Raw genomic sequence first — 16,028 nt, 5'->3', positions numbered from 1 at the left:
CTATAGGGCTCATGTGCTTGTCAGAAAGACAGAGAGAGACAGAGAGACAGAAAGAGAGAAATCACCCTCCAGGGGGGAATGGCCACTCCGCTATCCTTCTCCGTTCTCCTCTCAGGATCTTGGGCATGCACACACGTGCGCCTGGCATGAGTTTAAGCTCTAGGATCCAGGACATGAACCGCGGTCGACTACATGGGAGTTCATCAACATAGCCATTACGCTAACTGCTGGTCCCTGAGTGCAAACTATTTAAATTTCTAGGGCATTAGTTTCTTTCTTTGCAATGAGAATAGTAAGGGTGCCTCATGTGGTATCATGAGGTTTAACTAAGGTAATGCACCTAGCATATCTGCAACATCTCCCCAAGTTATAGTCAACCTAAAAGTTAATGAATTATGTGTTGTTATTGTTATTATTATTTTTTGAGAAGTTTTTCGCTATAGGGTGCGTGCACTCTCCAGAGAGAGAGAGACATAGAGACAGAAAGTGAGAAATCACCCCCCAGGGGGTATGGTCACGCCACAATCCCTTCTCCTCCATTCTCCTCTCGGGATCTTGGGCATGCACGCACACATGCCCAGTGTGAGTTTTAAGCCACCGGGTCCAGGACGTGAACCACAGTCGATTACGTGGGAGTCCAGGAACATGGCCATTACGCTAACTGATGGTTCCCAATATTGTTATTATTTTTTAGATATGTTCCTATACACATGATATAGTGCAGCATGGACATATGAAAGTAATAAGGAAAGGGAAAGAGAGAGAGAGAGAGAAAGCACCCTCCAGGCTCTAGTGAAGGCCCAATCCCATTTTTCCAGTCCTTCATCTTCTCAGAGTCCAGAATATTGAATGCATGCCCAGTGTGTTTTTATATATCCTTCATAAGCCAAAGAGAAAGAGAGAGAATGTACCCCTAGCATGGTTTTATTGCCATGATTTACCTCCAACCTCAGCCAGCCCCAGACCATGGGGACAAATGTGTCCAGTATAATCAGGGAGGCCTCCAGATGTAAATCTGGGACCTTTCCATGTGGGTAAGCCACTTTGTTACCATCTGGCTCCTTGTTGTGATCAAAATTACAACAAGAAATTCTATGATCTATTTATGAGACAGAGGATACGATGACTGGGGTTGATTCCATTGAATCTTTATATCATACATCTGAACCTTTGATACACCATCATCATTTGTAATCTTCATCCCTGAATGATACTATTCAAGGACTATATAATGACTATTGTCAGTAGATGTTGATCATTTAGGAAAAAGTATGAAATTACAAGAGAATGACCATATTATTTGAAAATAGAGCTCAGAAGGAATGATCCATTTCAAATGATAGTTTTTAAGATAAAATAGAATAGTATAGCCATGGGTAAATAATGAACTCCCAGTATAATTACAAGAGAAGCAATATTTATGTTTGGGAGCATTGATGAACTCAGAAAATACAGTGCCTTTTCGGGCTTCACCACTCACTATCCATGCCAACTTGATTACATTTCCCAAACTCCACAGTGAGGTTTTTTTGTTTGTTTGTTTTGTTTTCTGTTTTTCCTATGTTACATAATATTACTTGTAGAGTTATTCCAGTGCCTGGAATGAGTAGGTGCTCCAAAAAGTTGGCTCTTAAAAATAACAATTATAGAGACCAGTAGGTGGCATGGTGATTAAAGCACTGTGCTCCAACATGACTGACAGTAGATTGAGTCCTAGACCTACTGGCTCACTTTCTCACTATCTCTCTCTCTTTCTCACTCTCTCTATGTCACTCTGGTGAATACATGTGCCCTGTAGCAAAATTAACAGTAATAACGATAGTAATAATAATTAAATAAATAATTATTTTAAAATTAATTATAAATGAAGAAGGATAAAGAGAAATTATTTCATATAAAAGAATTACTTATAAAGAGAGAAGAGACACGAGGTGAACTTGGATTAATGAAGTGAATTTTAAACTCTTTATTTAGTACATTCTTTCTTTCTCTCTCTCTCTCTCTCTCTCTCTCTCTCTTTGTTGAGAGATTTTTGCTTTAGGGCATATGTGCTTGCCAGAGACAGAAAGTGAGAAATCATCCTCCTCTCCCAAGGGGGAATGACCATGGTGCAATCCCTTCTCCTTCATTTTCTCAGGATTTGGGGCACACGTGCACAGAAGCCCAGTGTCAGTTTTAAGTTTTAAGCCATCGGGTCAATGAATCAAACCGTGGTAGAATATGTGGGAGTCCAGGAACATAACCATTATGCCATCTGCTGGTCCCTATTTAGTAGGTTCTTAAAAGTTAAGTAGTTGGAGGGTGAGTAAATGTACAATTATGAACAGCAAGTTCCCCAAGATCCTGGAAATACAAGAGTCCTAATAATCACTAATAAAACTACATATTTATTTTTTAGGTTTCCCCACTTTCAGCTGGAACTCATGTCAATACCTGATAAATGAAAAACAAAAACAATGTGACAGAATTCATCCTTTTGGGTATTACAGAGAACCCAGAGCTGAAGAAAATATTTTCTGCTATGTTTCTAATCATGTATGTTGCTACACTTTTGGGAAACTTACTCATTATAGTACCTTTAATCGCAAGTCAGAATCTACGGTCACCTATGTACTTTTCTCTTACCTTCTTGTCTTTTTTGGATGTCTCCTACTCTTCTGTCATCACCCCCAAGGTGATTGTGGACTCCCTCTCTGAGAGCACCACCATCTCCCTGGAAGGCTGCATGACCCAGCTCTTTACAGAGCACTTCTTTGGTGGCATGGGCATCATCCCACTTTTTATGATGGCCTATGACCATTATGTGGCCATCTGTAAGCCCCTGCACTACACAGTCATCATGAGCCCTCAGGTGTGCTGCCTGATGATGGGAGGGATTTGGGTGGGGGGATCCCTGCATGCCACAGTACAACTTCTCTTCATGTACCAAATACCTTTCTGTGGCCCCAATGTTATTGATCACTTTATATGTGATTTGTTTCCATTGTTGAAACTTACCTGCATGGACACCCACACCCTGGGTCTCTTAGTCATCCTCAACAGTAGGATGATGTGTACAGCTATCTTCTTTATCCTAATTGCTTCATATATAGTTATCTTTTGTTCCCTGAAATCTTATAGTTCTGAAGGGCAGCTCAAAGCCCTCTCCATATGTGGCTGTGGCTACCTACCCCATAGACAAGGCTATAACTATGTTTGATACAATCTTTCCACACATGTTAAATCCCTTGATATACACTTTGAGGAATGCAGAGGTGAAAAATGCCATGAAAAAAACTATGACTGAAACAAAAGATTGTGGTTGGTAGGTAATAGTCTTGCCTGTAATATGACGTATTTTTCATCCGGAGTTGTTCTTTCAGAAATGTGTTAGAAATGATAAAGTCCATTCTCCACTGGCAGTCAATGGGACCTTCAAAAATATTAGTCTGCTTTATGATCTGAGTATTTATAATGTGAAGATTATGATAGTTTCACACTATTACCCTTCCTTGGTTTCTCATTTTCTTAGAAACTTTTGACTTGTCTTAGAACCTCTTTTTCATCTTGCCAATGCTTCCATCTCTCTCAACACTTTTAAAAAATATAATTATTTAATTATATTGATTATTATTATTTTTTAATTTGCTATAGGGCACATGTAATCACCAGAGAGAGAGCATGCAAGCCACTAGGTCTTGGACTTGAATTATGATCAATCAAGAAGTCCACTTCCTTAACCACCATATCATCTGCCGGCCATGCCAAACACTTACTGAGTCCCTCATCTTCACATGCATCAGTCCCATTGTTCTTTTTCCCATTTGCCCCAGAGCAATGAAAGTCTTTTCTCACTTCAATGTCAGTTCATCTCCTCTCTGAAAATGAGTCCCCTTTTTCCTCATATGACCATTCCTCTGATTCTTTCTCTCTCTCTCTCTCTGTCTCTTTCTTTTTGGTAGAAGTTTTTGCCTTAGGGCATTTTTGCTCACCAGGGAGAGAAAGAGAGTCAGAGAGAGAGAAAGAAAGATGGAGAAGCAAAGTGAGAAATCACTTTCCAAGGGGGATGGCCATGCTGCCATCCTTTCTCCTCCCAAGATCTTGGGCTCACACATATATGCATCTGGTGGCATGAGTTTTAAGCCAATGTGTCTGCTACTCAAACTGTGGTTTGCAGTGTAGGAGTCTAGCCAAGTAACCTCTACACCATCTGCTGACCTCCCTCTGTTTCTCTTTAACTTTTGGCACTATGTCTTAACCCATAACCAGATTAACTGTAATTTCCTGAGAAGCCTTCCCCCATTACTCTATTCAAAATTCTTCCACTACTGCCATTATTCTTTATTGTCAACATTTTCATTTTCTTCATAATGATGATCAAACTATAATTATTTCTGTATAATTATGAATTGACTTACCTTATTTTCTATCTCCCAAGATGGAGTGTTCTATTAGTAAGAAAAGCATGTTAGTTTTTCACTTCTATAATTAGTAACTAATTTTTAAAATTATGCATTTATTTTTTATAATCAATCACTGTGTATCATTACACCATACCAAATGAATTTTCCCATTCTGAATACACTGCATATTGGTGCAGTCAAAGACATTACCATGTAAATTATAATCAATAGATTTCTTTCCATTTTGGGTCCCGTAAATGTTTTGTTTCTTGCTTCTTTCCTGTGATTCTCTCCCTATCACACTCTCTTCTCCCATTTCTCACCCTCCTCCCACACTGCCTCCAGTATCATCATTGCTCTCTATGCTTTTGTAAGTTGCAGTTACTCAGTTTCTGCCACCCAGTGCTGATATTTGTTATATATTGGTTGGGGACATACAATGCCTCTCCTCTCTTTCATAGGCCAGCTTGCTACCATTAGCAGTAAAACTTCCATATTTGCCTACTTTCTATCAAATGCAAGGACTCATTTTTTAATGGCAGAGTAATATTCCATAGCGTATGTGTTCACCCTATTTCAATCCATTCAACAGCTCATAGACATTTGGGTTGATTCCATGTCTTAGCAATTGTGAAAAATTCTACAATAAACATGGATGTGCAAGTGTTTTTCTTACTGAGCATTTTCCTGTCACTTGGATAGATACCTAGAAATGGAATTGCTGAGTAATATAGTAGTTCTATTTTTATGTTTTTGAGGAACCTTTATATTGTTCTCCACAGTGACTCTAATAATTTACATTCCCACGAACAGTGTAGGAGAGTTGCCTTTCCACCACAACCTTGCCAACACTTACCTTACTTTCATTTTTTATTTCAGCCATTCTGACTGGGGTTAAGTGGTATCTCATCTGGTTTTGATTTAAAAAGCTTCTGCAAACAAGAGACAATAATTAAAATAAACCAGCAACCCCTTGAAATGGGAGAATTTAATGGCAGAGTAATATTCCATAGCGTATGTGTTCACCCTATTTCAATCCATTCAACAGCTCATAGACATTTGGGTTGATTCCATGTCTTAGCAATTGTGAAAAATTCTACAATAAACATGGATGTGCAAGTGTTTTTCTTACTGAGCATTTTCCTGTCACTTGGATAGATACCTAGAAATGGAATTGCTGAGTAATATAGTAGTTCTATTTTTATGTTTTTGAGGAACCTTTATATTGTTCTCCACAGTGACTCTAATAATTTACATTCCCACGAACAGTGTAGGAGAGTTGCCTTTCCACCACAACTTTGCCAACACTTATCTTACTTTCATTTTTTATTTCAGCCATTCTGACTGGGGTTAAGTGGTATCTCATCTGGTTTTGATTTAAAAAGCTTCTGCATACAAAAGAGACAATAATTAAAATAAATCAGCAACCCCTTGAGAGAGTATATTTTCGCCAAAAGTCTAAACTTTTCTAGCTCCTTTACACTCTATGAGTTATGTGTATTGTGCCAGAAAAAGTATAAGACAGTGCCAATATAAGTAGTAATAGTGACTAACACTATTGAGCACTTAAAATATCCTAATCATCTTGTAAGCACTTTATAAATATTAACACATTGAATCTTAACTAAGTGTCTGTAGGTTTGTTAGCACTACTACCCTGCTTATAAATGAGCCACTTGAGATATAGGAAGATTAAGTAACTGGCTCAAGATAAATTACCTACCCAGTTCCTGGGGACAAGAAATGTACATTTAATGGAAGAAGCATAGAAATTAATTGAATTCAATTCAATGTGATGCAGGAACTTACAGTCCTCCATTATTAAAACACTAATGGGGTATAGATAAAAAGCTGTTGACCCAGTCACTTGACTAAATGAAAAACTTCCTGAAAGTGATGGCATTGAAGTTGAATTTAAAAGCATGAGCAAGTTGCTTCTGTTTGCCAAATGATAAGAGTTTCCATCTAGTCAGACCTGTATGAACAATGACAGAGGATGAAGTAGTATTATGGGCACTGCTAAAGATTGAATAAAATAAATTATGCAACCCTTAGGGAAATACCTGGCACATAATAAGCATGTTCAGTAGATGTATTACATTGTGGACACAGTCATAACCTCTGAATATCTACTCAACCTCATTATTTCCCACTGAGACTCTGGTCAGTTCTTGCCACTCACTTTGGTTGATGCAAGGTGGTAGACAAGAATGAAATTCCAGTTCTGAATCTGTACCTAGGAGGCCTTGTGCCCTTCCATTTTCTCCGTGGTACTATCTGTCAAGAGAACAAGCCCAGACTAACATTCTGGATGACAGACTACCAAAAAGTGAACACCAATATTCAGATCAAGATCATATTAGATTAGACTTAAAATAGCTAGGGCCAGAATATGTAGGAGATCCCAGACAAGACTATCAAGCCACCTACCCAAGCCTTAGTTGACAGTAATGTATAATGTGTCATTAATATTAAATAATTTATTAATGTTAATAATTTACTTGACATTAAATAAAATATTAATGTAATAGTAATGAAATTACATTTTAAAAATGGAAGTGAAGGAAATGGGTAAAATATTTCTAAAAACAAAAATTTTAATAAACAAAGACAACAAAAACAGAGAAGGATATAACAAAAAGAAAACTAAAGACCAATGTCCCTTATAAAATATAGATAGAAAAATCCTCAATAAAATATGAATGAAACAAGTTTAACAGCACATCTCCACATTAAGAGCTGAGACCTCTTGCATAAAAAGGACCTTAGGGATCTAAGAAAATTATCACTAGGGTCCAATGTCATGGATATGGCTAACCTTGAAGTAATTTTTGCCACACTTTAAATATCTGGTTAAGAGACTTTGTAGACCCAAGAAAATGACAGTCATAGAGTTATGTGGGACACTAAAGAGATTTCTTACTCTCCCTTGTCTTCATCCCATGAATCAGAGAGGATTACATCAGAAACGAAAATGATAGAATAGGAGTTAGCACAACTGGACAAAAGAATAACAGTGTCTTGCATCCTAAATGTACCACTCCAGACTGGCCTCCAGTATTAAAACACTTACTCAATAACTTAATCAGGAAGGAAGGGATGTTGTCTGAGTAATTCCAGCAAAAGTATTAGATTACATTTTATTATTTTAATAGCTTATTTCTTTTTTTCTTGAGATGGGAGACAGAGCGAGAGGAACCTCCAATAGAGTCTTGATGTCACAAAACTCCCCCAGCCTCACCCAAGCCAGATCATGGTTTTGTGTATGTCTGATGTAGTTAAGGAGGTCTCCTGACACAAACCCAGAGCTTTCCCATGTATCTATATTTTATCAGGGACATTGGTCTCTAGTTTACTGTTTTGTTGTATTTTTCTCTGTTTTTGTTATCTTTGTTTCTTTTCATTTAAGATTTCTGGGAATATTTTTCCCCTTCCTTCACTTTCATTCTTTTAATTTAATTTAATTTAATTTAATTTGATATTTTACACTCAGTCACTGTATATCATTACAGCATACCAAATAAATTTAACCTTCATGAATACACTCTGTATTAGTCCAATCAAAGATATTGCTATACACATTATCAGCAGATAATTTTCTGTTTTTGTGTCTCTTTTGCTTTCTTCTTTTTCCTTTCGATCCCCTCCCTTTTACCTTCCCCCTTTTTCCACCCTCCTCCTGCACTGTCTCTAGTATCCATAGTTGCTCTCCGTGTTTTTATACGTACCAATCTTTCAATTTCTTCCACAAAGTGCATACACTCAGTACATGTTGAGTGGGGATATACAATGACTCTCTTTCAGTCTAGCTTACTTCACTTTGCATTAGATCTTCCATATTTAACCACTTTATATCAAATGTGAGGGTCTTTACAGGAGAAGTGAGATTCTTGTAGGTAGCGTATAATTGGAGTTTGGTTTTTATTTATTCAGCTACTTTGTGTTTTTAATTGAGTAATTCAATACATATACAGTCAAGTCAATTATTGATAATAAGGATTTATTGCTACTTTTTATTTACTTGTTTTTAAATTGTTTTGTATTCTACCTTTATTTATCTCTATCTTTTCTTGTGATTTTTTTCCTTAGTAATATGTCCTAATCATTTACTTTTAATTTTTAGTGTATCTTTTATAAGTTTTCGCCTTATGGTTACCATAAGACTGACTAGAAGCATTTACAGTTGGTACAGATGATTATAATCTGATAGAAACTTGACTTTGATAACATAGATACTAAAAAAAAAAAGATTACATTCAGCATTTCAACTTCATCTGCCCAAATATAATTTAATATTTTTTTATTTGTTTGTTTATTAGATTTTTGCCATAGGGTGTGAGCACTCACCAGAGGAACAGAGAGACAGTGTGTGTGTGTGGGGGGGGAGGGGTGGGGAGCAGGGAGTGAAGAATCACTTTTCAGGGAATATGACCACACTGCAGCCCCTTATCCTATACTTTCCTCCTGGGAGATTCTGGGCACACATACACATGTGCCCAGCATGAATTTCAAGTCACCAGTTCGGGAAGTTGAACCAGTGTCCACATGTGCATGTCCAGAACCTTAACCACCATGCCACCTGCTGACCACAATATTTTGAATTTTTGATGCTATCATTTGTATTTTTAATATTTTCTATCCTTTACTAACTTGTAATACTTTTAATGTTTTTGTCTGTTAATTTTTATATAAAATATATGAGTAGCTTACACATCATGATGGGATTAGCATATTCAGAATTTGTTCATATACTTATTTCTACCAGTGACTTTTATACCTCCAGATGTTTCTTCCTTATGCTTATCATTTTTTTCTTTTCATTTAAGAATTCTTCGGTCAGCCAGTACCGTGCTGGTTAATACAACTGGATTTCACATGAAGACCACACAATTCAAATCCTGGATCAGAGACTTGAAAAACATACTAAGTACATGTGCATACATGCCTAAAATCTCAAAAGGAGAACTGGAATTGGAATCAAAGCATGACTATATTCCATGATGGATATATTCTCACTTTCCCTCTCTCTCTGGTAAGCAGATGCCACCTGCTAGCAAATAAACAAAACAAACTCCTTCATAATTTCTTGCATGACAAATCTGGGAGTAAGAAATTCTCTCAGCTTTAGTTTTCTAGGAAAGTCTGTCTCTGCTTTATTACTGAGAATAGCTTTGCCAGGTATGTATTCTTGGCTGATGATTTTTTTTTCTTTCAGCATTCTGAATATGTCAGCTACTTCCTCCTGGCCTACATGGTTTTTTGAGTTTATTTTCTTGTGTATTGGTTGCAGTTTTTAGATTATTTGTATCTTCTCTTGCGTGGTTTTCAGAATCTTTTCACTGTCAGAACTAACAGACTACATAATGGTTATGTTGCTGAACTACCATTATTTGACTATGATTTGAGTCCAGGACCTAGTGATTTAAAATTTATGCTAGGCACATATGTGTTCATGCCCAAGATCCCGTGAGGAGACTAGATTGCAGCATGGCCATCCCCCCTGGAGGGATGCCTGGTGTGAGTTTTAAGACACCAGTCCAGGACTCAAACCACTTTGACTTAAGTGGGAATTATGTGACACAACCATTATGCCATCTGCTGGTCCCATGAAATGTTCTTAAAGAAAAACAGAAATCTTTTTGTTTTGTTTGTTTGTTGTTTTATATATATATTTTTAAGAGAGATTTTTGCTATAGAGCGTGCTCACTTGAGTTTCAAGATGTCAGTCCTGGAACTCGAAGCACGTTAGAACATGTGGGAATATATCACCCAATCACTGTGCCACCTGCTGGCTCTTATTTGTTTGTTTTTAGTTTTTCTATAGAGTGTGTGTGCCTGCCAGAGAAAGACAGAGAAAGAGAGAAATCACCCTCCAGAGCATTGAACAAGATGTAACAACCCCTTCTCCTCCATTCTCCTCTCAGGATTTTGGGCATGAATTTACAGTGTTTTTCAAACTTCCATGTCCCAGACTCATACCATGTAGAGACATGGGATCCAGTGCCTTAACCTCCATGCTACCTAGTGGCCCCAGAAATCCTTAGTTTTAAGGTCTTTGACACAGATTTCAAATTCCAAGTACTTAACAACATTGACACAAGGTGCAAAATAAGTTCCTCCTATGTCCTAAGCACTGGGCATCAAACTTGGGATATATTCATGATTAAAATAGACAGATTCTTGTCTTCTTGAGGTTTCTGAGTGGGAACAGATAAAAAAAAAAACCCAATAGATTAACTAATTAATTAATTAATTAATTAGTATGCTAGATGATAAATACTTTTAAAAGAGAAAAATGTAGTGCACAATTACTGGCTTGAGAGTCCGGATTGAGCTACTATGTTAAGTATAGTGATAAGGGCAGTCTCACTGAGGGCAGACTGGAACAATGTCGTATAGTGATGAAGGTATTAGCCATGCACCCTTAATGCAGGAATGTTGTGAGCAGAGAAAACAGGTGGACCTGATGCTGATGCCACAGAGTGAAAGCCTGCTTGATGTGCCCAGGGAGACCTAGGAAGACACCGTCTGAAGTCAAGGGAGCAAGGGTGCAATACTGAAAGTAGCCAAAGAGGCAACAGAAGGTCAGATAATAGTAAAGTCTTTGCCTATTATTCTAAGTGAAATGGAACCATTACTGGATTTAGAACAGAGGAATATTCTGATTTGAATCTAGTTTTAAAATGAATCTTGACTGTTGTACTAAAATCAGACTTAATAGAACAAGAGGAAGAGTAGGATAAATGATTAGCATCTATCATGATGATCTAAGGGAGTGATGATGGATCTCAGACTAGGATGTTAGGAGTGTGAGAGAAAAAATTGATCAGATTCTCTATAAATATATCTTGTTAGCAAATGCAAAGATGTTCTTTTTCTAAGTCAGCTGTGACCTATAGTTTTATTATTGTTGTTATTATTATTATTATTTGACTTCATGTTTTTGGCTGGGAAACTGGAAGAAGGGCATTTCACTGGAAAGGCTATAGGTAAAGTACATTTACAAGACCAATCAGACATTAAATGGTATATTACCTACCAAGTATATAAAGGAACATGCTAAGTAAACTGTCCAGTGTTGAATTCTGGCATTTTTTTTGGGAGGGGGAGATTTTTGCTATAGGGCATGTGCGCTCACCAGACAGAGAGAGACAGAGAAATAGAAAGTGAGAAATCACCCCCCAAGGGGGGCATGGCCACGCCGCAATCCCTTCTCCTCCATTCTCCTCTCTGGATCAGACTTGTATGCCACCCACTCCCAAAGAACCTATCCATGGTATTATTCCTAAGAAGGCATGCTTATGAAAAATCTATCTTAATGGTGTTATATGGGCTCATCTGTGCACTTTAGGGTCTAATCTAAATATTTTTAGGTAAAGTTATCATTATGCTGATTTTAAGTTGTAAATTTGTTATCAACTCCACCATGGATTGGCTTCTTTTGACTATACTCATTAGTTAACAGCATCTCAACTTGAATGTAAGTTTAATGAGCTATATGAAAAATATAAACTAAGAAAATGAAAATGCTTATTCTCATCACTACTCAATATATTTCTCTTCATGGAGGAAAGTCTTTATACCAACAAGGTAAACTTGTAAGGTATTCTACCTTAATAAAGGTAGAATCTGGGAAAAGATAGATGACATAGCAATTATGCCACTGGACACCCATATGGCCAATGACAGTTCAAGTCCCAGACCTGGTGGCTTCAAAATCATGCCATGTGCATATGCATGCATTCCTAAGATACTGGGAGGAGAATGGGGGCAAAGACGTTGTGGCATGATCATCACCCCAGGGGGTGATTTCTCACTTTCCCTCTCACTGTTTCTGTCTCTCTTTCTCTCTGGCAAGCAAATGTGTCCTAAGACAAAAATGTCTAAAAAAAGAAAAGATTTTTCCAAGTTTTAGTTCCTCATGACTATAATTTTATGCTCATTGTCAGTCAACAAAATGAAATAAATGAGTAAATAATTAATATCAGCATTACTGATAAATACTATATATTTGAAATAATACACTACTCAAGTTAGATGCACATTATGGGGTTGTATCTCCTATGGATCTGACTTGATGTTCCACTTCTTATATTTCTGTAACCTGACTAATGTCTTCACTCAAGCATGATGCTTTGGAAACTACATTTTAAAAATTAGATTTTTTTAGAATTATTTTATTTAACTTTTATGTATTCATTTTAATTTTGACTGGAGAGGAATAGAGTGAGAGAGAGGGAGAAAGCACAGGTCCATGACCTGAACCATGGTTAACATGTTGGAGTCCAGCATCCTTAACCACCACTCCACCTGCTGGCCCCAGAAACTACATTTTTCAACTATCCTGTTATTGTAGGATGATTGGAGATTCTGCTTTTAATTTGGATTGTTTAATCTCCTTTTCTATAAAGAGTAACCATAATTTAATTATCTATTTAAGCAATTAAAGTTAGCATAATATCTCTTAAAGTTACTACTTATTGCTATTTTCATGTTTTTACTCTCATTTTTAATAAACCTTTACTTATTTCTAGTTTTCTAATTTAGAAATATCTTATTGTAAGACATATATATTTGCATAACAAAATTTACATTATGTTATAGGATGAAACTGTCCTCTTCAAAGTTAGTGATTTCCTAATCTGACTCTCTAGAGTTTATCAATATTTCCTTAAATATTGGTCAGATTTTAAGGGCTATCCATATGTGTGTTTAGTTAACTATCCTTTTGATATGCAAATTGAACTTCATCTAAAATTAGAAGAATATTACACATACTTACTTCTTTACTTTTTCTTTTCTTTTTTTTAGGGGGGTGTGTTGCCTTAGGATACATGTACTTACTAGAGAGAGAGAAGACAAAGAAAGTGAAAAATCACCCCTCAGGGGTGATGGCTACACCACAATTCCTTCTTCATTCTCCTCTACAGATTCTGGATACATACATGCTTCCAATATGAATTTCAAGCCATTGGGTCCAGGACTTGAGATGTGGTTAGCCATGCTGGAGTCCACTTGTGTTGCCTTAGGATACATGTACTTACTAGAGAGAGAGAAGACAAAGAAAGTGAAAAATCACCCCTCAGGGGTGATGGCTACACCACAATTCCTTCTTCATTCTCCTCTACAGATTCTGGATACATACATGCTTCCAATATGAATTTCAAGCCATTGGGTCCAGGACTTGAGATGTGGTTAGCCATGCTGGAGTCCACTGACATAACTGCTCCACCATCTACTGCCTCCTCATCAGTAATTATTTTTTTCTTTTTTTGGAGAGGTTTTCGCTACAGGGCGCATGCACTCGCCAGACAGACAGAGAGACAGGAAGCGAGAAGTCACCCCTTGGGCAATGGCCACACCGCAATCCCTTCTCCTCCATTCTCCTCTTGGGATCTTGGACACGCATGCACACACGCCCGGCGTGAGTTTTAAGCCACCGGGTCTGGGACTCGAACCGTGGTCAACTACGTGGGAGTCCAGCAATGTAGCCATTACGCTAACTGCTGGTCCCACTTTTTAAACTTTCTCTGTGGTCTAAATTATTTAGGATTTCCCTTTTCAGTTGAAACCACTATTTCAATTTGTGAGTTATCCCCTTTACTGCATGCTATGATATTTCTATGTCTCTTACTACTAATCTTAAATAAACTATGGTTTATTTTATATACATTTTGAGATACTGATTTTTATGATTAAACACCCATCAATGAATAATCCCATTAGATCAATTATTTTGTGTTTTCTAAGAGCCTACTGATATTTGCAGTCTCATTAATTTGATATGGATATTTTCAATCATTTTACAACCAGTTACATAGTATCATACATACAGATAAAATTGTTACAAAAGAATTACACACAACTGTAGGCAATAATGCCAAATGATTTCTTTTTTTCAGATTTTTGCTATAGGGAATATGCACTTTCAGAGAAAGTCAGAGACAGAGAGAAGGAAAGAGAAATAACTCCTCAGGGGGTTTACCACTTCATAATCTCTTCTCTTCCTGTCTCCTCTCAGCGGTTTGGGTATGCATACATTTGGATCTGGCATGTTAACCCTGTACCAACAGGTTTCCTTACCACTCCACCTAAATACACTTTTTTTTTCTACATTGCAAATCACCTTCACATTGATAAATTCAATGGGCAGTTTTCATCCAGCATTTTAGTAAATCCGTCAGCAGTATTAAAAATATTCTATCATATTGAGTTCCTGATACATTTTTTTTCACTTGTTTTCCAACTTTCTGTGGTTTCTTGATTTTCTTCCTGTTTTATAGGTCACTCTGTGAGTCTGCCTTTTCCCTGTAACCTCTGAAAGTTACAGAGCCCAGGATTCAGACCTGGGTCTTTTTTCCCTCTGTCATTACATACTGCTTCAGTGCACCAAATCCCATAGCTTTAAAAATTATCTAAATACTAAATGCCCATAACTTTTAATCTCTTTATAATATATTCTCTAACTCAAGACTCATACACCTAACTGCTTGACTAGATTTATACTTTCTTGTTAAATGAACATCTCAAATTCAGAAGTCTAACAAAGGATTCTACCCTTCACTTCCACCACCATCTCCATGCTTGTAGGCTTCCTCTGTTCATGTGATGGCAATTCCATCTATGAGATTTTAGTCCAAATAATTTTAAGTCACTTTGCTATGGCATGGATATTTGTATTCATCCAAAATTTGTATGTTTTTATTTAACCTCCAAAGTAAATAATATATGGGGTCTTTGGAGGTGAGTAGATGATAAGGATCATTTCTATCATGATTGGGATTAGAATTCTACAGAAGGACTTGAAAGAGTGAGTTTACTCTCTTCTTCCTTCTGATATGTAAAGATACACACTTCACACCTCCTGCTAAGAGAAGATGCAAAGAAGGAGCCATTTATAAAGAACAGGCCCTCACCAAGTGCTGAATCTGCTGACTGTTTGAATTTACTGGCCTCCCAAACTGTGAGGAATAAATTTCTATTGTTGACAAATCAAACAGTCTTTGGTATTCTGCTATAGCAGTGGGATCAGACCATGACACAGTCTTCACTGTTCTCTCACCTACTTCACATCCTTTCTGAGATGAAATTCTGCTTGTTGTACCTTCAAAATATATCCAGAAACAAAATTTCTTATAACCTTTAGTAACACCATCCTAGTTTCACTAGCAAGTTTAATTTTCACCTAGATTACTGAAATTTACTCCCTAGCTTATCCTCCTGCTTCTACTTCTACCTCCCACCCCACTGCACTCCAATTGAATTCTGATATAGGAGCCAGAGTGATCTTATAGGTAGATTAACTTTTGTGTTTCTTCTGATAGAACCTCTTCAATGGTACTTCATTTCACTCTCATAAAAAATGAAGTACAGTGGACTAGCAAGTGGGATAGTTAAGGTGTTGAATTTCTTCATGACAAAATATGGTTCAAGACCTGGACCTGGTGGCTTGCTTTGTAACTTTCTCTTTTTCTCTCTTCTCTCTGTCTCTCTCTGATGAGTGCATGTGTGCTATAGTAATTTTTAAAATAATAATAATGAAGGTAAAATTAATTTTAAAATAATTAAAATAAAATTAATTTTTTAACAATGAAGTTCACTTCTTTCTCTAAGACATCATCTTCTGCTAGTCTCTATATTAGTGAC

At 36.9% G+C, this 16,028-nt stretch overlaps 1 protein-coding gene and 2 long non-coding RNA genes across 9 annotated transcripts in view; 1 reads left to right on the top strand and 2 right to left on the bottom strand.

Moving 5' to 3' along the window:
- Positions 1-2,440: 2,440 nt before the first annotated feature.
- Positions 2,441-3,308, top strand: LOC106735087 (olfactory receptor 4C6-like). The gene is given in 2 exon segments (XM_014588661.2): positions 2,441-3,156; positions 3,158-3,308. Coding segments are annotated over 2 exon segments (867 nt in total).
- Positions 3,309-3,322: 14 nt separating this feature from the next.
- Positions 3,323-5,269, bottom strand: LOC102490183 (uncharacterized). Its single transcript, XR_001370512.1, has 3 exons — positions 5,239-5,269; positions 4,398-4,427; positions 3,323-3,412 (listed from the first exon to the last, which is right to left on the bottom strand). It is a non-coding gene; the product is annotated as an uncharacterized LOC102490183 (long non-coding RNA).
- A 1,307-nt stretch (positions 5,270-6,576) lies between these two features.
- The window catches only part of LOC102489218 (uncharacterized), a 30,453-nt gene continuing 21,001 nt past the window's right edge, over positions 6,577-16,028 (bottom strand). For 6 of the 7 annotated variants that reach the window (XR_334845.1, XR_334847.1, XR_334842.1 and 3 more), the window contains one exon: positions 13,399-13,425. This is a non-coding gene — a long non-coding RNA (uncharacterized LOC102489218). Of the gene's footprint in view, positions 6,660-13,398; positions 13,426-16,028 lie in introns of those variants that run through there. The other variant, XR_334843.1, reaches the window with a different exon arrangement.

The sequence above is a fragment of the Tupaia chinensis genome, unplaced genomic scaffold (assembly GCF_000334495.1).
Source record: "Tupaia chinensis unplaced genomic scaffold, TupChi_1.0 Scaffold000293_1, whole genome shotgun sequence".
Lineage (NCBI taxonomy): Eukaryota > Metazoa > Chordata > Mammalia > Scandentia > Tupaiidae > Tupaia > Tupaia belangeri.
This window is presented reverse-complemented; position numbering and strand designations above follow the sequence as displayed.